The sequence below is a fragment of the Amphiura filiformis genome, chromosome 17 (genome assembly GCF_039555335.1).
Source record: "Amphiura filiformis chromosome 17, Afil_fr2py, whole genome shotgun sequence".
NCBI classification, from domain to species: Eukaryota; Metazoa; Echinodermata; class Ophiuroidea; order Amphilepidida; family Amphiuridae; genus Amphiura; species Amphiura filiformis.
The window spans coordinates 44,542,915-44,568,754 of record NC_092644.1 but is presented as its reverse complement, the minus strand read 5'-3'; the positions used below and the strand labels follow the sequence as shown (position 1 = coordinate 44,568,754).

Below are 25,840 nucleotides of genomic sequence, written 5' to 3'. Positions count from 1 at the left end.
TATATTAGTACTAATAAATTCGTATATAATCAGCCTAACCCTAACCATAAACCCTAACCCTAACCCTAACCCTAACCCTAAATCCCTGAAACAACATGTGCCTTATTCCCGTTCGTCCATGTCATATTACGTCCACTGTCAGTTTATGGGTGTGGCATGCCCTCGTATATATTTGTTTCGTGTTCCTGTTATTGATATCTGATCAATATTTTTGTGAATACCATGTACATTTCACATTCTTCATTATTTTCTTTTAAACTAATTCTTTATTGAGGGTTTCGTGTTCCTCGAATCATGTTGATAAGATATTTTAAGTGCATATCATTATAGACCCTCTATATTTTAATATATGGAGGGGGCGAACTGGTATTGGGTGAAACGTCTCGAATGCATCCCGATTTCATTCATTGGCTACCCAAGGGCGTGTGGACTGCAATTTTGATAAAGTGGTAACCACAAATTGACGGGGTTTTCACGAATTTTCCGGAAATACATCGATTAATTCGAGCGTCAAATTTCAAGATGTATTGTTTGAACAAATTTAAATCAAATCCAAAGTACAGAAATGATCATTTTGCGTTGCACAGTGGAAGCACTAGTGTGTTAAATCTTACACACAGTGAACGAATTATTTTGTGAGTCAAATTGGCGGAACCTAATATCTCCCAAATCGTCGGCCGTATCACATACTGACGTATTCGACATTTTTAACATTTTTGAGAAAATTGGTAGGTTAGTTTGTTATGTTCTACTCTATATATTCACCAGAAATCATGCCTCAAAATGGCTTAATTAGTAAGATATTAATTAATTTAATTATGTCGTATTTACAAAACCTTGAAATGTCTGCATCACATAACGACGTATTTGCCGATCACCTATACTGCGCAAGCCCAGTATATCGTATCTGCAATTTGAAGAATTTGCTGTTTCACTTACTGACGTATTTGCGCGACGTATTTGATGTTTTGTCCTTTTCACATACTGACGTATTTGCGCAATTGTTTCACATACTGACGTATTTGCGCGACGTATTTGTCATTTGAACGGCGAAATTGACATTAGTCCTTTTCAAAATAGTGACGTATTTTATTTAATATTGATTTTTTTGCAGAATAATTTATGCTCTGATAGTGATAAGTGAATTATATTGAAACTATGGTATATTTGCATTTCTGTTAAACTGGTTTTAATCGATAATAATATTTTAATCAAGATTATGCAGCAAATGAAAATCGCTAGATTTTCAAGTTCGATTTTCTCGAAATGCGTATTTTGCAAATACGTTAGTATGTGATACGGCCGACGAAATGTAACAGTTTATTCCAGCAAAATCAACAGATTTTTCAAAATTTATTCAAAAAGACCCATGTGTCAGTCAAGAACAACGATTTTGTATGTCACGTCACTTGGTTGTAATAAACGGCGCGAATCGACTACACCCAGCAAATCCCCCATTTAAGTGGAATGTAGGACAGACAAGGAAAAACACGTTGGTAATAATGGGGTTCGAACCCACTAACTATGTGACCCTGAGTTGAACACCCTAATTGTTATATTCAATATTCAAACTCAATATTCACGCTTTATACTTACTCATGTAGTTCAGCAACTGGTTTTAAGGTGACAAGCTCTATGGAATTGGCTAAATTGGTGAAATGTAGTGAACAATTCTGTTGATCAAACGGAAAGTCAGCCACATCAACGGAGCACAGAGATGATATTGTTTCTGCCGAATCGTACAGAATAATGCCATCAGATCCAACAAGAACACGTGAAAACTCATCAAGTAGTGGTATATTCACTTTCCGATTAGCTCTGACGTAGTGCAATGATAATAAAAACAATGTTAGTAAAATGCTTTTTTGTGGAAAAAAAACCCTGACCACTCCTCAAGATTTGACCTTTTAGCTTATAACTCAAGAACGGTATGTCACAGGTAGGTCAAACTATACTTTTTCTGAATCCTTGTAATGAAAGGAATAATTTGATGTGCTTGTTAACCAACTTTGAAATTTGGCCCAGAAAAGACCCTTAATTTTTCAAACAGAGCGCTGAAAGACCACTGATGATTTTATTTATAACAGACCCCTAAATTGCTCATTTCTCACATTTCTGGTTTTTTTTCCAGGCAATTTCAAACTAGAAAGTCAAGACAGACCATGATGCAGTCATGTCTACAGTAGAATTTATTTCGACCTTTGCAGGACTTAAACCTTATTAAAAGCTATTAAACCAAGATAACACTCATTGAAAACAGCTCAACTGATTAAATCAGATCTTCTCTGGTTGTGCACATGTGTCTGTTTTATATGTGCGGTATCGCAATGAGCTGGTATTATAGCTTCAGTTGGGTAACCGATTATAAAGGAAACGCAAGGAAACAATGGTATGTGGACCTTTGTTCACGAAATGAGACAATGGTCTGCTTTTTGTTAACCAGCATTCTTGAAAATGAGCAACATAATGATTGTTGACTTAACACGGTTTAGAAATAATTTCTTCACATTTTTTGGTGTTATCTGTCGTTTACATATCCTTCCTAAAATACCAAAGTACGAATATTTCCAAACATCTAAATTAGCTAAAAATTTAGGACATGTTACAAAACTATATTTTCTAGAATTTTAGAAGAATACTTTTAATATTGGCCGGTTATTTTTCACACAGCGACGTTAACTAGGCAAATCCCCATACTTCTAACGTACGCTATTTGTAGAGGTCGCGCGTCAATGGTAAGAGCACTGTGTATTGTGTATAGGAAAACGGACAGTAACTGCAGTATGCTCCAAAAGCCCCCCTTTTACCGGTATTGTCAGTCCCAAAGACCCACCATGTCCGAATTCCGGGGGAGCACCAAAAAATTGTTGATGTGCCCCCAATCTAAAAATGTAAATTTTGGAGGGTTTGTGAATATTTTGTTTTTAAAATGAAAATTAATATATACTTCTCATAGTTTACACCTGTCAGCTTACGAGTTTTCTAGAACTATCCGTGGTGTCCAAAGGTCATTGGTTGGAAGAGAAATTCGAGTTGCACCACCGAACAATACTGGATCCCAGGTTAAACGATAATCCGTCCATTCCTGTTGGGAAAATAGAAATGGACCTAACAATACTATACAAAAAGGGCGTGAACAATATTATTCCTAGATGTAATAACAATGATAACAATTGACATATCGTCAGCCTGCTACGCTTGTTGCCCAAGTCATTTTTTATAATTTTGAGAACAAAGTACAAAATATGGTTCAAGCATGCATTTAAACATATTTATTCGCTAATATTTGCCCAAGAACAAAATAATGATAATGATACAAATGAAAGGGAATAATCCGAAATAATTATGGTGATTACGTAACTGATGCATACTTGAACCACATTTTGTTCTTTTTTTAAAAATTCTAAAAAATGACTTAGCGTAACAGGCTAACGATACTCTCTGAAACTCGGAGAAGCACTGCATCATCAGGCACAATTATTATTGTAGACCAGTTGTTGAGAAGCTGAGAATAGCCTTTACCAGACATAGACATGTGATTTTTTGTGATTTCATACTGTAGCGAGCAGTCTTTCTGCCAGCGCTGCATTGGTTGAATTTCAGTACAGAATACTCTCGCACAAAACCAAAATAAATAATAAGATATGAAATGATACGATATGATTTTATTGGCACAAAATCGCGGCCCGGAGGCCGAATTACATTGTACACAAAGTATAAGCAAAAAATCAACAATGAGAAAAGCAATATATATAACAACATAATAAATAAACAAATAATAAATAAACAAATGAGGTCAGAAGTCAAGGCAGCCAAACAGAAACAGGGTCCACAGCAAAGCAATGCAAGAGATGAACCAGGATTTGGATGGGTTGCTGTTTAGCAGCCTAACAAAGTAAGGAACTGGACTCCTAGCAAACCTGTCAGTACGGGCACGGAGTTGGGAGAGATTGGCATTGTTTCTTAATTGTCTACCATGGGCCTGACCTCTGCTGGGAGGAAGCAACTTGGTGGTCCGATCTTTTTTGGATGTTCTCAAGCACTTGGCAGATTTCAATTGTTGGTGCTGGACAGCTCGCGCGCCCGCTGATGAACAAGGGCAGCAAATCTGCATCAACAGTCCCAAAATCAGACTGTTCCACTTGCATCAGAAAAGGATTCTTCAATACCAAAATCGATCATCCTTCATGCTGAAAACGTCAATACCATCTCAAGTATCCCGATAAAATTTGTTTCTAAATGTTTCTAAATATGGCTAAAATAGGGGAAGCAACAGGTACGTAGTAATAGATAACTACTGTTCGTATGTCTTGATCAGCTTTGACATGAACTAACCACAACATGAATCACATAATTTGTAATTTTAAGAACAAAGAACAAAATGTGGTTCAAGCATGCATCAGTTACGTAATCACCTAATTATTTCTGATTATTCCCTTTCATTTGTATCATTATCATTTTTTCTTGTACCAAGATTGGTGAATAAATATGGTTAAATGCATGCTTCAACCATATTTTGTACTTTGTTCTCAAAGTTACAAAAAAATGACTTATGCAATTAGCGGAGCAGGATGACGATAATTATATTGAATATTGAACATAAAAAATGGCAACATTTATTTTCTTCAAATATTTTATCGAATTACTCGGGGAGCTAGAGACACGTCCTGTGCATCCCCCAAGGACTAAACCAAACCAACTTTTTTAGGTTCCTGAGATGACCCCAAAACATAATCAGGATGTTCCCAAAATATAAACTGGCCCCAAGTGGGTTTTTCCAGGATGGCGTCCAAAATGGCCCCCGAATGCAGGTAATCACTATAAATGACCATATATGAATACTGTTTCTGAATCAAACTAACTTCGTTAACTTAATTAAAGAGCCCAGCATAAACTCAAGTTCATATAAAGGATAAAACGTCCCAAAAGTCAGTGTATTTTCAAAATGTCTCCCAAAATGGCCGCCAAATGCAGGTAATCACTATAAATGACCATATATGAATACTATTTCAGCTTAATTAAAGTGAAAAGACTATAAGTTATCATACGGTATAACGGGATTTTTCTGAACCAAACTATAACTTTTTGGCTTGATTTAGGGCCTAATTATACTTCTAAGATAAGATAAAGGGAAAAGGCATTCCGTGTCAGTGCATTTTGCACAGTCCAAATTGTTATTTTTCCCCATTTTACTTACCAATGTCACCCACGAAATGGTGGTTATCATCTGAAGTCTCTCATTCTATTGAAAATGGAATAAAAATCATAATTTTACAAACATGATAACATGCCAAGCAAATAATACCTGTGTTTGGAAAGCAACATGTAATTATCTCTTACCAGAGGCAATATCTCTTACCAGAGGCAAACAATTGCAAAGGTAGTTCTTACTCATCCATACTAAAATGCAAAGAGCAATCCTTCACAAGAAGTATTAAACGCAGCCATTACTTATACGCTAGCTTCAGAACTATTAATTCGCCACATTTCGTTCATATTAGCTACATAGCAGTACTTGAAGAAGAAAAAATTGTATTGATTTGAATTCAGCGCGAAGATAATAACGCTTTTAAATGCCACAATGCTTGCGTTTAAAAACCATCGACCACGACTATTTTCAAATTCGGCTTTTTCCTTTCGAAATACTGATGTGTTGTTAATTTTGAACGATATTGGGTGAATGGTATAATAATGACCACCACCTTTCTTTCTATGATTAAATATTGTGAATACGCTTAAAGGAGCATATAAAAATAACAGATGTGGAAATAGGAGTATTTGATTGGAGTCTATTATGTTAAAAGCCAAGACCGCTGTTCATGATAGTTCATGTTCTTTGCAGTTTAAGGTTATACACCTTTGCGATCTGGTAGTTCACAGCATATTGGGAATAGTAGTGAGCTTTGGCAAAAATTGCATTATTCATTTCATAGCGAGTGTGTAGAAGAATTCAAATATCACAGATATACTTTTGTAGGTCCTGTGGTTCTTGAGTTATGTTGTAAAGTGGGCTGAAACAACAACCCTTTTGTAAAACATACATTAAGAAAAATAACAAAAATAAATCACGCAAGTTTTCAAAAGTATATGATTTGGAGCTAAAGTGTTATTTTTCAATAATATTATTGATTTAGATAATGAAAACTGATTTTTTGGCTGTTTCGACCAACAACAACTAGTCTACCCTTAACGATGCAATTCTGTTTAATTCAACGAACATAATCGATACTCACAACGTTTTGCAGGGCTTGAACAGACAGGTAGATGGTGACTTCCACTGGTGTCGGATGAGATGTGTTTACTGGACGTTGACGTTTGTCGTATGTTTTATTAAACAAACCTTGGAATAATCTCTCCTCGGATGTCTCGGCATTAATTACATCGAAACCTTGGACATCAATAAAAAAGAAGATTAATAACATTTTAGTATCCTTTGTATTCCACTGGCGTTAGTGAGCGTTTGTATTCAAGCTCAATAGATTTGTGTAGTAAGTTGATGGGAGACTGCTTGTGCAATCTAGTACATCCATTTTATGCCTTTATACTCGGGGAGCTAGGACCACTTTCTGTGAACCCCCCACAGGACCAAACCAAACCAACCTTTTTAGGTTCCTGAGATGACCCCAAAACATAATCAGGATGTTCCCAAAAATATAAACTGGCCCCAAGGGGGGTAAAAGGTCATCGAACTTTGCATAGGGTCAAAAACGTATTGTTCTTGAGTTATAACCAAAAAGGTCAAAGGTCACGTTTTTGCCTCTATAGAGATCGAAAACAACAAAGTGCTCCAATTTTGCCAAAAGAGGTGTCAAATTGTTCGTTTTGGTTAAACAAATCAAATAAGGATAGGATTGTAATATCTTGGATGCTTCGTTACCTAGGTAACACAGCAAAATAGGTCAAGTAGGCCCTACCATTGAGGCCTATAATTGACCTTGACCTATTTTGCTGTGTTACCTAGGTAACGAAACATCCAAGATGGTGCAATCCTATCCTTATTTGATTTGTTTCATCAAAACGAACATTTTGACACCTCTTTTGGCAAAATCGGAGCACTTTGATGTTTTCGACCCACATAGAGGCAAAAACGTGACCTTTGACCTCTTTGGTTATAACTCAAGAACGGTACATCCTAGATCAGTCAAACTATACATTTTCTGAATCCTTTTTTGAAATTTTGACCCTATGCAAAGTTCGATGACCTTTCCCCCCCTTGGGGCCAGTTTATATTTTTGGGAACATCCTGATTTCTTTTTAGGGTCATCTTAGGAACCTAAAAAATTTGGTTTGGTTTGGTTTTGTGCATATGAGATGTCAGGTTGACATTTTTACATTTCAGATATTGGACAGATAGGCCTACGCTATCATAATATGCCATTCAATTCGTTTTCCTAGGTACATTCTTCTCACAATAAGCCTTACAATCATACCGTAGAATTCCATCTACATCATAACAGTGCCTGATGAGGGTTTTGTAAGAAAGAGGCTAAAGGTAGACACCCTCCACAAAGATATTATTGAGATTGAGCGTTTAATATTGTACCACCAACCTATTGTAATTGTTTTTGTGGAGGGCCTTCGCCTTTTTTCTTCGTCAAAAAACTTCATTTAGAGTCATGTAAGTGTGTAGATGTGTATTCTACGGCATGCAAGTCCCTGTTGCTTGTTTTCGTGGTAGTTCAAAATCAGGAAAAGAGTTGGGAAATCCTCTGTTTGTATTGTTCATTGAGAAGTTCAATGGCCTATATCTAAAAATAAGCTCCGACTGCAGCCCATTCGCGGCGGATGGTCAATAGGAAGGTCTAGAATGGATGCACGAATTTGATTATTTCGACTCAAGAGTGTATATCCGATATGGTAAAATTATCCGAACTGAGTCATATTTTTAGTAACATACATTCTTCTTCTTACGTTGGAAGTATGCTCTTACCATCCTCTCTTATTATGCTACTCAAGTAATAACATCTTCACCATCCAACCCATCTTCACGGATTTGCTCAGTTATAAAATGCAGTGTGTCATTTAAATAATTTTGTCTTGTATGTTCGGTCTAATCTTTATAATGTGTCCAGTATGTGCAACTAGACCTCTATATCCTTTACTGATGCTGTGTTGCTCCATCTAAGATCTATTAACTTCTCTTCATCCATGTTGACCACCATTCCTGAAGATTAAACTTTTTCCTGAATATAATAACTTTATAAGCTATTATTTTTCATGGACGTATTGAATATTTTTCAATTTATTTTTATTTTCTTGCCTCACATGCTTCTGAATATAAATTGGTTTGGAGTTAACAAAATGACCTAATTTATACCAAAATGATTATGTGTTGCCAATCTACAAATAACATTATAGTGTCGACTATAGCAGACACCCTTATTAAGTCAAGCTCAGTAAATCGGTCGTTAATTTAAATTTAATTTTCATTTTAATCGTTATTATTTAAAATGCTACGTAATGCTGAAAGGTTTCGATGAATTAGATTTTACGGTTTCTGACTACGCTGATATATGGTCAATTCCAGCCAAAGCGGGCCAAAATTCTCTCTGGGGGCCATTTTGAAAATGTTTTCCTTTTCAATTCTAGACTTATCAAATGAGACGATCATGTCTAGTGAATCATCAGGTGGAAGTGCCATCGGATTGAAAACTAACTTTTCTTGCTAGACCAAATAAAGTGTTAAATGCGCATATGCATGTTACCCACGAATTCAAGCATTTTTCACCTGTTGTACGCCATAAAATTTCACTTTCTTTAATATCTTTCAATATTTTATGTGTGACTCATATACACTAGAAATCGGTGAAGACTTTGAACGTAAAATAGAATTTTATTACATATATCTACAAAGAAATATTTTGGTTATTACAAATTTTAAGAAAGAACCAGGTGTACAGTTAAGATTGTGTCAATTCTTCGAACTCTTTCCAAAGTGACTGTCATTTAACATTACTGTATTATTTCGAAAGATTAGAATAAATGCTTCATATAAATATAAAGTTAGATTTTGTATCTCGTCGCAGGATGAGGATCTCGGATGGATTCGTGGGTAACAGCGTCTGGAAAATAGCAATTCCTATTAAATTTTTTTAATAAAAAAAAAACAACTTTTCCGTATGTCAATAATTCAGGCTGCAATGGCACTAAAATGAATTTTAATCAAAATACAGACTACATGGAATATTTAGAATGGATCACTATGACATTTTGGGTATAAAAATTTTGAGAATAATGAAGTTGCCAAATTCAAATAGACAGAGCAAACAGTTTTATATTATTATTTTAGTAAAATCATTCCATATTTTTATGCAGCAATATTCTATTAACTCGTGTTTGACAGTTCCTGTGAACTAAAACACTATCAATATATTGTTAACTATAATTTAAGTAGGGATTCGTGGGTAACCAAAATGTTCGTGGGTAACACATATTTGAAGGTATGTATTGGTAACCGGCAAAATAGAAAATATTACAGAAGGTTGGAAACCACCATGCGGTTATTCCTCCATTGTGTTTCAATGATTCCCGTTTCTCTAACCAATTGCATTTACCCACAAAAATGGTAATTTAGGATAATCAATCAAAACTTCATGATACAGCTTCAGTATACCTTCGAGAGGACGCTATTAAACAGGGCTGTTTTGGAACCTATTTCGCATGTTTTCAAAATGTTAAGATGCATAAGAAACATATAATTTACGAGTAAATCCTTGGATTCGTGGGTAACGCCGAATTCGTGGGTAAAGCTATAAGTACTATAGTACCGTTTGGGGTTTGCGTTTCTTAGGTGTATAAACTGTAAGTACTGTCAAAATTATAGCATACCCATGGCTTGAATATGTACTGATTTAAACTTAAAATAAACAATCTCCTTATTTTTCAAGGTTAGCATCTATTCGGGATTCGTGGGTAACAAAAGTTTAAACCGTCTTAGATTCTTTTTTAAAGCGGTGAACGTATTTTTACGATTTACAATTTTTAGCGCTTGTCAAACTAAATTCAGTGTCCAAAGTCATTAAATATTAATTTAAGTTATGGCAATTTTATTTGCTGGACTCGTTGGTAACAGTTGATACGTGGGTAACGTCAAATTTGATTTTATGGAATTTTATGGGTAAAACGTATTTGCATGAAATAATCACTTGGACCTCAGAATTATAGAACGAAACTTCGTTTCATGATATAGTCATTTATGGCATATTCACTTAACATTTTTCAGAACGATCATTTTATTTTTGATACGCGGGTAACAAAATTATTAGCCAAATTGACTTAATGGCCTCTAGAGTCCACAAACTTTGGTGGAATTCAATCGTTTTACATATGATGAGAGATCATGCAAACGTCTTTCTAACGGTAATAATTTCATTTTGATTGAAGGACATTCAATGACATATATGGTGCTTTATCTTTGAATTCGTGGGTAACGCCAATTCATTTAAGCTATCATAACTTGTCCCCTGGTATGACTTGCTAGTAAAGGCCTATATGCACAAAGAGAGCACATTGGACGTGACATGATATGCTCCATCAATAACGTGATTTCCTTTATTAATGACATTTTAAAGTGGAAAGTTAACATAGAGAGAATTTTGTCCCGCTTTCGCTGGAATTGACCATATATATTTCATTTCATGTTGCAGAAAGTAAAATATTTAAACAATTTATTATATATAACCCGTTATATTTCACCTGATCCCAAAACAGTCGGTCATTAGTGGTGACAACATGATAACATATACATAATGCGTAATAAAGTAAAGTGAGCTACTTGTTCAGCCTAGTCAATTTATCAATAACTGGTGACCTAATTTGGCAAAGTATTAAGCCAGAAATGTCAGAGGTCTGCCATGTTTACTATAATGTGTTTTACAGGTGAGAAATTGATGGTGCATGTGAAGCAGAAAAAGTGCAGATTAATATTTTAGCATGATTGCTTTTGTAACCTCATGGGAAGTTCTTAAAATATGCATGTATAGGGGCAGTAATACAAAATAATCATCTACCTAGAGCTCATACCCAGCAAACAAAAAACGTTTTCGACATCATTCGCAAAAGGTTATAAAAGGTTGTCAGAAAACGTTTAAATGTCGGGTTATATAAAGGGTACATTAATGGTTTATATAAAACGTTTTCATAACATTAAAAAACATTTGTTGGTAATTTACTGCAGAGTAAGCACAAATGTTTTACAGAAAACATTTAATGTCGGGTTATATAAAGGGTTTAAAAATATTCCAAAAACATTTTTGAAAACTTGGTACAAATCATTCTAAACAGGATGTTATTTTGGGGTTGAAAAAATATTTTGCAAAAATTGTTTGTCCAAAATATTAACAATAACGTTTTTAAAATGCTTTCACGACCTTCGTATAACCCGACATTTAAATGTTATTAAAACGTTTTGTAAAAAACATTTAAAAAATGTTCTGTGTTTGCTGGGTGCAAATATTTTAATATAATGTTATTTAAGTGTAGACAAAATATTTGGCCAAAAATGTTTGCAAAAATAGTTTACAATGACATTTCGAAAACATTATAAAAATATTGTTGTAGTGTGTTTTCATACAAAACGTTTTAAAACGATTTCATGACCTTTATATATCCCGACATTTTAATGTTATTAAAACGTTCTTACCTAAACCAAAACCCAAAATATAACTTATTTAAAACGTTTTAAAAACGTTTTTGTGTTTGCTGGGTAAAGTGAAAGTGTGGCAAAAGTCAAAATTGGTAAATGTGATATTTTTTTTCATCATTATTTAATTTTTTGTGATTTCTGGTAGTGTCATTTAACCTCATGAACATGAAAAAGTACAAATTCTGCTGTTCAAATGTTCAAAGTAACAGTTTTCAAAAACGAATTATAACTTTATCAATTCCGTTCAAATTTCGTTGGAGACCGCAACCCTCATTTCTTTGACGTTTCCATATCGTGCGAAGCCGTCTCTAGTCGTTTTGAGGTCGTCACAATTTCGTTGGTAGTCGTTGTCAACGACCATAAAAAAGACTTGATTAATTTCTACAATCCTACAAATGCATATATCTATTTCATGAATCGCACAAAAAGTTTAAAATCGTTGACCATCGTTTAAAAATCGTAACCCATCGCAGACCACCGTTTCAATGCCGCAGGTACTCGCAAACGATACTCGCAAACAATATCCGTCACTCTCCGGACAAAAAGTCACTGTCGCACCAAGATCGTTACAATTTCGTTGCTTGCCGCAACGTGTCGTCAGGGTTCGAGATGTGACGTCGCTTGCCGTTGTTTATTCGTCAATGGTCGTTGACAACGACTACCAACGAAATTGTGACGACCTCAAAACGACTAGAGACGGCTTCGCACGGTATGGAAACGTCAAAGAAATGAGGGTTGCGGTCTCCAACGAAATTTGAACGGAATCACAACTTTTTTTGTCGTCACAAAATTTTCAACATGTTGAAAATTTCCCGACGAATAATTTCGGCCGTCTGCGGTCGCTGACGGATTCGTCAGCGACAACTAACGGCAACCCACGATGAGTGGCGGTAAATTCAAAATTGCAATTCGCAGCTTAAGGCCCGGTCACACTGTGACGAATAGGGGTGAACGGCAAGCGACGTTAAACGATGCAATTTTAAAGTTCATATAAAAAGAAAATAATATCAATAATAATCAAAATATAAATATTTCTGATTATTATTGATATTGATATTGATGTTAATATTTGTGATTATTATTGATACTGATATTAACATTTTTTATTATTATTGATATTGATGATAATATTTTTGATAATTATTGATATATTGATATTGATATAATAGTTTGGATTATTGTTAATATTGATTTTAATATTTTGATTCCTATTGATATTTATATTAATTTTTTTGATTATTTTTGATATGTGTAGTATTTGTTATTATTATTGATATTGATATTAATATCTTTGATTATAATAATTGATATTTATGTTAATATTTTATTATTGATATATTATTGATATAGATATTAATAGTTTGGATTATTATTGATATTACTTTTTACTATTTTTGATTATTATTGATATGTGTAATATTTTTGATTATTATTGATATTGATGTTAATAATCCTGATTATTATTGGATTATTATTGATATCGATTTGACCATTTTTGATTATTGTTGATATTGATGTTAATATTTTTGATTATTATTGATATTGATATTTTTGAGTGGATGATCAGAACGTTGTGAAGAGTGGGAACGCCAAAGGGGACTATCCGACCCACACACACACAGGCTTTGATGTCGGCTGCTGAGTCACGTCATCATCACCGCAATCCACCGTCAGCTGCCGTTCCTTGCCGCAAGCAAATCCGCTGCCAGCCGTCTGACCTCGTTGCTTGTTGTCGGGCTCCGTCAAGACTTCGTCACTCACCGCCCAGACAACGTCCGGTTTTGGTCGCTAGTCTCCGTTTCCTGCCGCAGCCTTTCGTCCCTTGCCGTCGTGTTGTCGCTAAAGGTCGTTCCCACTCGTCAGCGAATCTTGTTTTTTCTCTTTTTGTCGTCGCTTTGCCGTCAACATTTTGTGATTTTCACGTTCGTCACCTTTCGTTGCTTATCGTCCGTCATAGTGTGACCGGGCCTTTAACGTCGCTTGCCGTTCACCCCTATTCGTCACAGTGTGACCGGGCCTTTAGTAAACAAAGATTCTCTGCAAAAATCAAGACTTTAGCTTTCGGATTTGGCTTTGAGCAATGGTGACACATACCGTCGGCCCTAATTTGGTAAAATGATCTAACTTGAAATTAAAATCGCCCTTTCGAGAAAAAGAGCTTTAAAGTTTGAACACTTGGCGTTTTTCTTTTTGAATAAAATAAATTATTAAACAGATCTAATGTCTTAGAAAATATAAAAATCTCATTATTTGGTGGCATGGTGGTGATTTTAGGATGTCACCAATGGAAGGAGCGCCCTCACATTACCCATGATATGGATTTATCTCAAAATGTCCAAATTTCAAGTTAGATCGTTTTACCAAATCAGGGCCGCCATGTTTACAGGAAAAAAATGAAAATTCTATTCCAGACATCGTCAAAATGTCAAACTTTGTATGTTTTGTATTATATTTAAGTAATTAACTGCAGTTTCTTTATTCAACATCATAACAGGTTCATACTTGACAAATTTATGGTGAATGAATAGACTTTCATTAAATATTGAAAAAACCCAAAATTACTCATGCCTAATTTACATAAAAATATCATGAATACATAATTATCTGTAATTAGCCAATTTGCATAATTAATTACTTTTTGTGTATTTTTTTTTTCAATTGAAATAACTTTGTATACATATGTGTGCAAAAAAAACCGCATCCTGATATCATGTACGGTGTTCTATTGGCATCAATTTTGCATATTAATTAGGTGAATTTAGTCATTTTTTCACCTTCAATTTGTCTGCAGATCGGCTGAATTTGCTAAAATAGTATATTTGGTTAATTTATTATAATTATTCAATGATAGATTTTTTAAATTTTGTTTTCTTTAATGAAGTTAGGAAAGATAGGCATTTAACCTGTGATACTTAAATTAACGCTCCTTTTTCAAGCAAGCGTCCAAATAAACCTTCAAAATCTCGAAATGTTCCAATTTTGTCATTATAGCCATTTGTGGCAGGTTTTAATTCCATTTACGAGCATCTTAAAATGACACTACATCACAATGCATTGATCGATTTCAATTCCGTTTTTTGAGTTTTGATGCTTTAATAAAGCTCATTCATGTAGAAACATTTAATAACGTGTTTCTGCTGCGCCTATTTTTTAGGTGATATGCCTAATAATATGGCTTTAACATGATGCTTACTTTTTCCTCGTAGTCCTCATTATCCAAAACCACTGTTGATTTACTTTTGTCTGCCGGCAGAATCAGAATTGACTCCTCCTTCCTAAGGTCTTTTAAGGCAATTTTCTCATCTTTACTGAGATTAGATTTGGTGATATTTGTGGATTTCAACAGAGCCGATTTCAACCGAGGTGAAGGAAATCACTTCCTGCCACATATCTATGAGCAGCTCCTAAAGCCCAAAACAGCACCACCAATGTCAAGCTCCAACAGAAAAGCAGACGAGGAGTGGGAGATTTGGTCAGTCGATATGAGAAAGTGGTCATCATAGGTATGTTTAACATCATTTTTATACCGAATATTCACTTGGATTTGATAACAAGAAAATCCTAATGAACTTATTTACGGACAGATGGTAAAAGCTGATAAACCCATTGAAGCCAATGCAGCTGTATGAATTCCCGGTAATGAATTACGCCATGGGGGTGATTTTTATGATGTCACATGTACTATTATCATCAGGGGAATAAAGACCGAAAAATCAACTTGAATGATTAACCCAGTTATCATGGAGACGTTCCGTACAGTGATGTATAAAACACGAGCGCCTGAGTAGTTAGAAAAAAATCGGCATTACATTAAAGACATAAATCATGTAAAATTAGGGACAACACAGTCGGTGGCAGATTAGATTAATAAGTCAAACCTCATCAATTACTTCGCTAGACAGCTGTAAACCATTGCGTTTGATATCACTGAACCATCTAAAAAACATGGATAAACATTCATACTCTCCTATACCAAAGCAACCAATCAGAAAAGCGATTAGAAAGTACGTGGAATGTATTGACATGACATAATCAAATCTATATCACTAACAGAATAGTGTTGTGGCGATATATTATTTTATATCCCGTGCCTTCTAATTTTATTTATTTATTTATTCAAAATTATGGTGTCATTCACCCCGAGTGAGATCACTCTCTCGTATCATTTCGATTAGACTATCGTTAAACGTCACAATGGTCTTTTGTGAACGAATGTCTTGTGGACGACGCAAACTGAGAATGAATTGTAGTCTGTGGCAGTCACTCAGAAGGTTAACACCTCTCCATAAACTCTCCGTGTGCGTCAAGATTTGAACACAACTTCTTAGTTTAGAGCGAGAACAATTCTCGCTAATTATTACTTGATAATGGAGTTTGTTCTACTCCTAGTTCACTTGTTAGTTTCAATATAAAGTTTCATACCGAATGAAGAAGATGTAGTAAGTAATAAATATAATTTAAATATCCGTAAATTGTGGTTGTGATTGTCTTCATGTTTGTGTGATAATATTCGTGCTTGGCTGATTCTAAAAGCCTAAATAAGTCCCTGGTTGAACCTCTGGTTCTATGAAGAACTTTATATTAGCGACCCTACTCATGCCAAATCAACGATGAAGAGACGATAAACCGAATACCAATCTGAGGGACTAGCCGAGACGAGTGAACCACGACGCATCTACCAAGCCGTGTGATTATTCCCTGGTACCTACCTCGTCGGTTAAAATATTTAGCGAGTCCTATTCCCAAAGTTCTTTATTAGAATAGTCGACTGCAGATCCGTTGAATAACGCTTTTTCAATGAACTTTGCTGCTTGGATGATGTCATGATGAGGTTAGCATTTATTCCGTATTGAAAAGCGTGTTCCGACGGATCTGCACTCGGCCGGCCTCTAATATTAAATCACTTTGATTAAATCTTATCGACAAAATTCCTCTATGATGTGTTGTCCGCCCAAAGATATACAATGCGCAGATTTAGAGTTTCTCTACCGGAAGTCAATTTGTGCCGAAATTTCTTCCCACAATGCAATAAGCGTTTTGCATAACAATATTTTTCAGTTCGGAGGTTAATCAATATTCTTTGTTATGCAATACGTATATTGCATTGTGGGAAGGAATTTCGGCATAAATTGACTTCCGGTAGAGAAACCCTAAATCCGCATGTTGTCCACCTTTAAGAAATTCGTCTGCACAAAGTTACATTTTGAAGATTTCAGAATGATTTTATTTTAGTGACTTAGATTATGTGTATGCCAAAAAGTCAGTTTCGTTTTAAAATATCATACATTATGGCTTTAAAGCAAAACGATATGATAATAATTTCGACACGTCCCTGATGCACAAGATATATTGAGTAGAAAGTGCTAATTAAAATCCGTATTTCATATCATCGGAATCCATGGTTACTTCTTATAATTAATTCGACCATGACAAATTAAAAAAGACATATGGAATCGCCTAAATGTGTGTATTATTTTTCACTTGTGATAATATATCGAGGGGCGTTCTATAAATTCATTTCCTACATTATGCTTCGTTGTATTTTTTTACGGTTTCTGATCATGTTACAGAAGGTAACCATCGTTTTGGTAGCACAACCAGGGGTTAGCCATCCAATGCATAATTTCGCTTATCAAACATTCAAAACTGAAACCGGGTTTTTTGAAAATATAGGATGTGTGGTTTTGTTTATTACCTTTTTTATATCCATTTGGAAATATGCAATCAGATTCAATTGACGCATCAGAAGAGCACTTATAGCTTAAATTAGACACACTTTATTTATATGACGACTTGTCATCTGTACAAGATGTCACAAAAGTCACCATTCCAAATATTTTACGTTTAGTGAGAGAGGTTGAAGCATATCAAATTGTTTAAACAAAGTCATAGTTAATTGAATGTACAACCGTATGACAAAAAAGGCGAAAATAGTAACTTTTAAAGAGAATTGGCCATTGCTCATTCTAGTATATGAACAATATAACTGTGCCTTTTCATTTAATGACATACAATTTGAAAAATATTATCAGGAACACTTTAGGTTTTGACTTTTAAAACCTACATTTCGGTCAAAAAATGTGCTTGGATAGTTAGTTTTCAACAGATTTTCCACATTCGCCTTATTATAACATTGAATTGCGTTATCTGTTGACCTAGTGACAAAAAGTGTGTTAGGGGGTAGAGTTAGCTTTCGTTTGATAATTAAAAAAATCGAATTGGATGAAGGGAACACATGAGGTTTCGACAAAAACCAATCAAAGAGGCCCATTTTCAGCTTGATACTTTAGTTTCTCCTTCTTTCCGGTCGTAATGTAGAAGGGAGGGGGGCACAGCAATGAACGTTTTCAATGGGGGCACATCTATGCAGATATATACTGCCATAGGGGGTACAGAATATGTTTGACTATTTTGCGCTTAAAATAATCCCAAAATTATTATTATTTGCCGGATGGGGAGGACACCCAATGTGTTTTTAAAAGGGATGGTACGTCTATAATACAGGTATTAAAGGCTATATAGCCTTTAATACCTGTCTACCAATAATACCTGTCTAACCGTATATACGGTTAGACAGGCTCTGACTTGAAATGTTGATTTGTCTGATGTGCTCTCATGGCCTACAAAAATACTGTGCAAACGTTGCTATTATTTATTATTAAAAAACCGTGCAATTTAGCGTGAAAAAATAGCAAGTGGGAAAAAGAGGTTTCTGATCGTGTAAAATCAGGTAGAATAGCACAAGCTAACAAAATAGATCATGATATTAAAATATCAATACTTTTTTCTTTCATGTGTCCCATAATATTATTCTAGGCAAAACCTCATAGCAAACATGGCAGACTCTTCAAAGTGCTAGCCAAAATTATGCAAAAAAGATACCCCAGAGCATCGCCGTACACCCTGAGGGCGTTCTCCTCAGCAAATGTTATAATATGGCTTTAATATCTTCTACTTATTGCTTTTATTATTATTATTATTATTATTATTATTATTATTATTATTATTATTATTATTATCATTATTAGTGTTATTATTATTATTATATTAGAAGTCAATGATGATGCCAAAAGTCAAGATATCAAAAGCGAAATATTCAGCACGCGACGACACATTATTTCAGTGTACAAAATATTAGCTCAAACAACAATTCTGACGGAAATAATGTCCTCCTCTGATCTGTTTACATTACGGTTCGTTTCGCCTATTAAAGATACGTTATATATTTCACTCCTAAATAGTTCAAAGGAAAAAAAAAATGCCTATTTAAGTTGAATCATTAGGCATTTTTATTTTAACCAAATTTAAAAAAGCAAAGTTTGCTGGAATTTGCATCTATGAATATGCAATTTGTTTATTTCAATATCTTTACAAAACAATTGCAATATCTTTACACAACAATTTTTTGTTTTGTTTAAACGTGACATTATATTATTTTGAAAATGAAATCAAAATAAACTTTTGAAACTTACTTTGTTAAGTTGCGTCCAAAACAATCGGTCTTCACCGGGCATTTGACCGAGTTGATTTTTTAAGACCACCATACAAGTAGGGGGTGTGTTATTTTGCGAAAATGTACTTTTTATTTTGGGGCCCCCTTCAAATTATGGTATGACCATTGTGAAACTAGAATATGAAAAAATTTCTGAAAAAAAGTTGCAGAACCCCCCTGTATATGCCCCTTGAAAATTGTGTGACAAGGTTTCCGAATTCGGAAGGCTTGCATATACATTATAGAGCAGACGACATATGGATGGTAATATCATGTTAATTTGGCCTCATATCAAATGATGGTGTTTGTTTATGTTTATTTACTTAAATTTAGGTGTCTTTTGGATCAAGATATATTTATTTGACCCTCTTTGTGTTTGTTTAGAGGCTTCTATGAGGCTTCTATGAAATATAGGCCTATATTACATGACCATAATTATTTGCAGTTAATAGGCCTAAGTATTCATCGTATACTTAATTTTGTGCAGATTTTATGACCAAGGTGTATGCTATAAATTCTCTATCATCTATATAGATGACATTGCATCATTTCCATGTATGATCCATCCAGCTTGCCTGTACTGTAGGCCTATTATATGTGTATTTTGGATCTATAGGCCTACTTGAAAATCATTATATTCTGCTGAAGCTTTGATTGGATCATTACACTTTCCTTAGCCTTCTCATTCCTGCCTTTAACGCCACCAACAAACACCATAACTCCATAGGGCCTACTCATGCCAGCTTAACAGCAACTATTTAATATGATGGTTGTTTCATTTTGATCTAGAGAATCTTATCTTCTGAATGTCTTTGCACCGGCTTTCTCATAGCCTATGCATGGAAAGGGTCCTGCAAGTCAGATACATTTAAGATGAGGATAGTGAAGCTAAAATAATAGGCATACATGTATAGAAGCATTAAAACCTGAAGCTACTATACAGGATGCTACATATGTCTGCAGGTTTCCAGAAGCAAAATATGATATATTTGGCTTTGGTGAATGTAAAGATAAGCCTATTATTTCTCAAATGGACACACAGGGGCTTGATCAGGTCCCAATCCATAATACTACATCAGTTAAACGTAGCGTTGGGTTTGTGAACTATATGAACTATCAAGGAGAAGGGCAAAACAACTTGCCAGTGTATCATCTGTCCAAGTCAAGGGAAAATCTGCTGATCTTATATAGACAGATGACCATGAAGAGACAAATTTCCTGAAATAAGAGCAGCATGAACTCTTATATAGGCCTACAGGAAGAACCATGGAAGAACTCAGAAAAGAAGGTCTGGAAACCAAAGAGATCATAAATCTCACAGTAGATGGCAAAAAAAAGGACCTAAATGAGCTCAACACCATGGGAGGACCATTTACATCAGCTGCAAGTTCAGCAGGAGCCCTATTTGACAGTACCAGGCCAGGTTTTGATGAATCTAAAACAGCCCGTCTGATGTATAGCCCTGCAATTACTGATGAATCTGAAACAGTAGCCACTCGAGCTGGAGATCTCATGCTCAATCGCTGTCCCGCCCTAGTAAAACTGGTGACATCAGACTTGCAATAAGCTTTATGCTACAACACAATCATTCAATATGAAACTTCTCTATAATGTGACCTTTTTCTTATAGAGGTATATTCTAAATAACTTAAACCAGACCATGAACAAGTGTGAAGAGTCCTTTTCATGTCTGGTATAGCATACATACATACATTTAGGCCTATATGACAATTTGTTGTTACATTGACTTAAGGGGGTACTACACCCCTGCCCAATTTTTTGCTTATTTTTGCATTTTTCTCAAAAATTATAGCGCATTGGGGACAAGTAAGATATGTATATTATAGGGGCAAGGACTACAACTACTGTACTGGAAATTTTATTTCAGCACAGACAAAAGTTGTGGAGTTACAGTCAAAAATGAGGGAAAACCAATATTTGATCAATAAATCAATAACTACTTGCTTTAAGTTGCTGAATTTTCAGTACAGTAATTGTAGTCTTTGCCCCTAAATATACTTATCTTACTTGTCACCAATGTGCTATAATTTTTGAGAAAAATGCACAAATAGGCACAAAATTGGCCAGAGGTGTAGTACCCCCTTAATTATACACAAAAGTGGGTTAAATTAGCATTTGTACACTCAAAGAAGTTAGCTTTTATTCAGGTTTAACCTTTACAATACACCAAATTGTCAAATACACAGTATAATTTCTAATTCATCGATTTTGTTTTCACTGTCTGTATTAAGCATTATGCAAGGCTGCCGAATTCGGAAACCTTGTTAAAAAACTTTCAGAGGGCATGTACAGGGGGGTTGCACTGCTCAAATTGGATTAAAATGATTATATTCTTGTTCAGAGAGGTCAACACCATATTTTGAGGGCGGCCCCAGAAAAAAATGGAATTATCACACCCCCCTAATACAAGCTAATAAGGCTGTGTAATAATTATGAGCCCTGAGGAGGGTATAATTGAGGAGGGGGCAAAATTTATTGGCAAGCTGAAAGGGGGGGGCAAGCAATTTTGGCAGGCCGGGGGGGTCAATTTTGGCATGCCCGTTCCAAAAACAAAACACCGGCTCACAATTATTGCACACCTCCTTATGAGCATGATTAGCCTATATGGCGAGTAGGCCTACATAATAAGAAATATAAAGTAGAAATAATCATATATATTGATTTATTCTTGTGGAAATACAGCATGATTTGCATATGAAGACCTGAGCGCAAGAAGACCGTAAGTCCACTTGGCCCCTCAACATGTATACACTAAAGTAACGTATAGTTTATTAGGGTTTTATAATGTTTGATACATGTTCCAAGGTAAAAACATCATGAAAGGTTGTTAAAGATTTGTTTTGGCCCCTGTATAAAACATTACCAAACTATACGAAACTATACCCAACTTTAATGTATACATGTTGAGGGGCTAAGTGGACTTACGGTCTTCTTGCTCTCAGGTCTTCATATTCATTTTAGTCGAGAAAGAACAAAAATACAAAAATGGCCTCCATACATGTAACTAATCAAGCTAATTGACATAAAACCAAACAGCGATACTTGAATTGCCTGATTGGGAACAGAATACTATTTCTTAAATTACCAAAACAGAAACATACTTCCGAACATAGCACTTTAAGGGCTGGGGTATGAACGTTTGGACAGTATTTATTTTGGGACATCAGAGCACATCAGACATATCGAATTGCATTCTGAATACGAAGAATGTCATTCTGATATCAAATAATTTTGATTTTTGAAATTCGCAATTTAATACACATTTTATGGCAAATCATTAAAATTGATATTTTTGATATTTAACAGTACTTGAAGTAAACTTTATAAATCTGATGATTTATACTTAAAGTGTATGTAGGTGGGATGAAAAGCCGACGATCAATTGAAAATTTTGACCTTTCGTATTGAAGATATGGATTTTTTTTCCCAAAACACCAATAAAATGTTTTTGGGGAAAAATTCCATATCTTCAATATGAAAGGTCAAAATTTTCAATTGACCGTCGGCTTTTCCTCCCTGCTACATACACTTTAAGAATATATCATTAGATTTATATAATTTACTTCGAGGACTGTTATATATCAAAAATTTGAAAAATATCAAATTTTTATAATTTGTCACAAAATTTGTATTATATTGTGATTTTCAAAAAATGAAAATTATTTGATATCAGAAAGACATGCTTCGTATTCAGAATGCAATTCGATAGGTCCGAGGTGCTCTCATGTCCCACAAAAAATACTGTCGAAACGCAATAAACGCTCATTTTAGATCCCTTAATACCTTAGTATCTAGTATAGCCAGCCTAGTAGCACATCTTGGAGTTTGTAGAAAACAAAATGATAACAGACAAGCTTACTTTTTAGCTAACACCAAAATACTCACCGAAGATGCTGCTGATGATGGCAAACGTCGAGATGAGTGGTAGTAGCATCATTGAAACCGATTCGCATATGTACTCATGAGGAAGTCTGAAATCCTCCTATGCATCCTGGCTTGTTGGTAACTCATTATACATGAGACGACCAGGTACATGAGTTGCATTTAATATTTTAGTATTAATCGCTTTATAACTTAACCATGATAAAATGCTTGTACCTCATTAAAGAAATGTTCAGAAAGACATGTCGCGTTGTCATGTATTTGACCTTAATTACTGAACGTGACCCCTGACCAGTTTGCTGTAAACTTTTGCAAGGCTTAATGTACAGCATATCACTTTGATCAGGGATGGGCAAAATGTGTTTTTATTTATTTATTTTTACTTTTTCATTATTTTGAAAATGATTTTGTTTATTACCTTTTTAGCCCATTATTTTCTGAAACATAGGCAATAAGGAATGGTAAATTTATATAATGTTATCGCGTTGGAAGGTATAAAATAATTATAGCTTGAAATTAAATATCATTCTCCCGGACCGTCCTGTCAATTTCATTTCCACATGATGTCCCAATAGTCACTTTACCATTCATATGTTTTCATAATAGAATGGATATGAAAGGTTATCGTAGGATAGGGGAGTCGATGACATTCACAGGTTTTCATTCATGACAATATTTATAAAATTCAATGCCATGTAAATTTTCACAAAAGTAAAATAACTATAATTATGTTACCTAGCAGCTCCTAGCCTTGGGTTGGCTCTAGCTTTGTATAAATCTGTTTCTTGTCATTAGATTGGCCAAGTCTACTATTGATTATTTCTGCTATTTTTAGCGGCCAGCTGCAAAAGGACTATTGCACTCCTCGTCCGTGCAATATACAAATATTGACTGCTATGAGAGATGGATAAAATTATAGGCCCATTAATGTGATCTCAAACCCGAGGTGAGATCACCGCAGGCCTATAATTTTAACCATGCCCCGAACATAAAGCAGTCCATATTTATGTTATACCGAATGAATGTACGTTGCGATTGCGCATGCGTAAACTCACACCGGTCCTTTTTGGGCTACTGTCAAATCTCTATGTCTCTGTGACCAAAGCAAGCGCGCATACCGATGTCTTAGCAGAAGTATCGGCTTTCTTATGGGTCGTCTTGCGCGAAAACCTGCACTAACCTGTCTTATTGTTCACAAGTTTCCTGGTAACAGGTGCGTTTATGGACCTCAGCCATTCTGTTCGTAGCCGAGATGCAGACTTCGTGCGGCCATTGCGGCAAAGTCTTAGAAGAGATCGGTCTTCCATGGCGGTTGCCTTTCGGGCCGATCTAACCTTGGTCTAGATGTAGTAGTTCCGGTCTCTCGACGTCTCTTCAGAATTTTAGAGACTGCACCTTATGTAATTCCTAAAGCGGCACCAATATCCTTCTGTCTGTAGCCGCGATTACGTAAGTCAATGACGTGGGCGTATAAATCTGCGCTCAACTCATAATCCCATGATCAGAAATATCTTATACAACACACAGATACAACAAAGTAAAGCTGGTTTCTTCACACCGTAGTGCAAAAGCCAATGTACATACTGCAGTTACTGTCCATTTTCCTATACATAATACACAGTACTCTCACCATTGACGCGTGACCTCTACAAACTGTGTATGTTATGGGTATAGGGCATTGCCTAGTTAATGTCACTGTGTGAAAAATAAACGGCCAATATTTAAAGTACTCTCTGAAATTCTAGAAAATATAGTTTTGTAACATGTCCTAAATTTTTAGCTAATTTAGGTGTTTGGAAATATTCGCACTTTGGTGTTTTAGTAAGAATATGTAAACGACAGATAACACCAAAAAATATGAAGAAATTATTTCCAAACCGTGTTAAGTCTGCAACCATTATGTTTCTCATTTTCAAGAATGCTGGTTAACAATATGCATACTATTGTCTCATTTCGTAAACAAAGGCACCCACAGTATTGTTACCTTGCGTTTGTTTTATAATCGTTCACCCAACTGAAACTATAATACCAGCTCATTGCTCATTGCACAGGTAAAACAGAAACATGTGTAGTGTGGATTTAACCACAGAAGATCTGATTTAACATAGTTGAGCTGTTTTCAATTAGTGTTATCGTGGTTTAATAGCTTTAAATGGGGTTTAAGTCCTGCAAAGGTCGTGGTGAATTCTACTGTAGACATAACTGCATCATGAACCTTATGAATCATATCGCTATCGATATGGAATGGTACCTAAGACCTTGCAAGGCACCCGTGATCCATTTTGCATTGCTGACGGGTCATTGATGGTAAGAATCTCTGCACTTAAAAACAGGGTTATGCAAAAAAATAAAAATATTCCAAATTTTTGCCCATGACTGTATAATCATTTTTCCATTGCACAAACGTTTCTGTTGGCATAAACAATATGACACTTAAAAAAGGTTGAATTTAAATAGAACTAAAGTAATTTATTTTAGAGGCCCAGTATTAAATATATATAAATTATATTTTTCAATTTACATTTCGTACAATCAAAAGACCTATTTTGTTGGTCTGGCAAAAAAGTGGACTCAATTGTAACACAAGATGTACCTACCTTAATCGACTATTCTAATTTTATAGGGACAGTTAAAGACAAAGTTAAATGTGCATTTTGTTTTCAAATTTAAAAGAAGGGAGATGATCCAGATGGATTTTTTAAAGTAAAAATTGACTGTTATGAATGAGGTTAAAGCCATAATGTGTGATTTGCTTCACAGCGACGCCCTCAATTTTATTCGGATTTCTACTTTTTGCATAA

At 35.0% G+C, this 25,840-nt stretch overlaps 1 protein-coding gene across 3 annotated transcripts in view; it reads right to left on the bottom strand.

The window, feature by feature from the left end:
• Positions 1 to 23,180, bottom strand: part of LOC140137857 (neuronal acetylcholine receptor subunit beta-4-like) — a 62,022-nt gene extending 38,842 nt beyond the window's left edge. For all 3 annotated transcript variants that reach the window (XR_011856907.1, XM_072159656.1, XM_072159655.1), the window contains exons 1-5: positions 23,043 to 23,180; positions 6,234 to 6,388; positions 5,198 to 5,242; positions 2,976 to 3,085; positions 1,597 to 1,818 (exon numbers count right to left, since the gene is read on the bottom strand). Coding sequence is in view for 2 of the 3 variants with exons in the window: in XM_072159656.1 (XP_072015757.1) it covers positions 1,597 to 1,818; positions 2,976 to 3,085; positions 5,198 to 5,242; positions 6,234 to 6,388; positions 23,043 to 23,094 (584 nt within the window). In the remaining variant the exon portion in view is untranslated. The remainder of the gene's footprint in view (positions 1 to 1,596; positions 1,819 to 2,975; positions 3,086 to 5,197; positions 5,243 to 6,233; positions 6,389 to 23,042) is intronic.
• Positions 23,181 to 25,840: the final 2,660 nt, after the last annotated feature.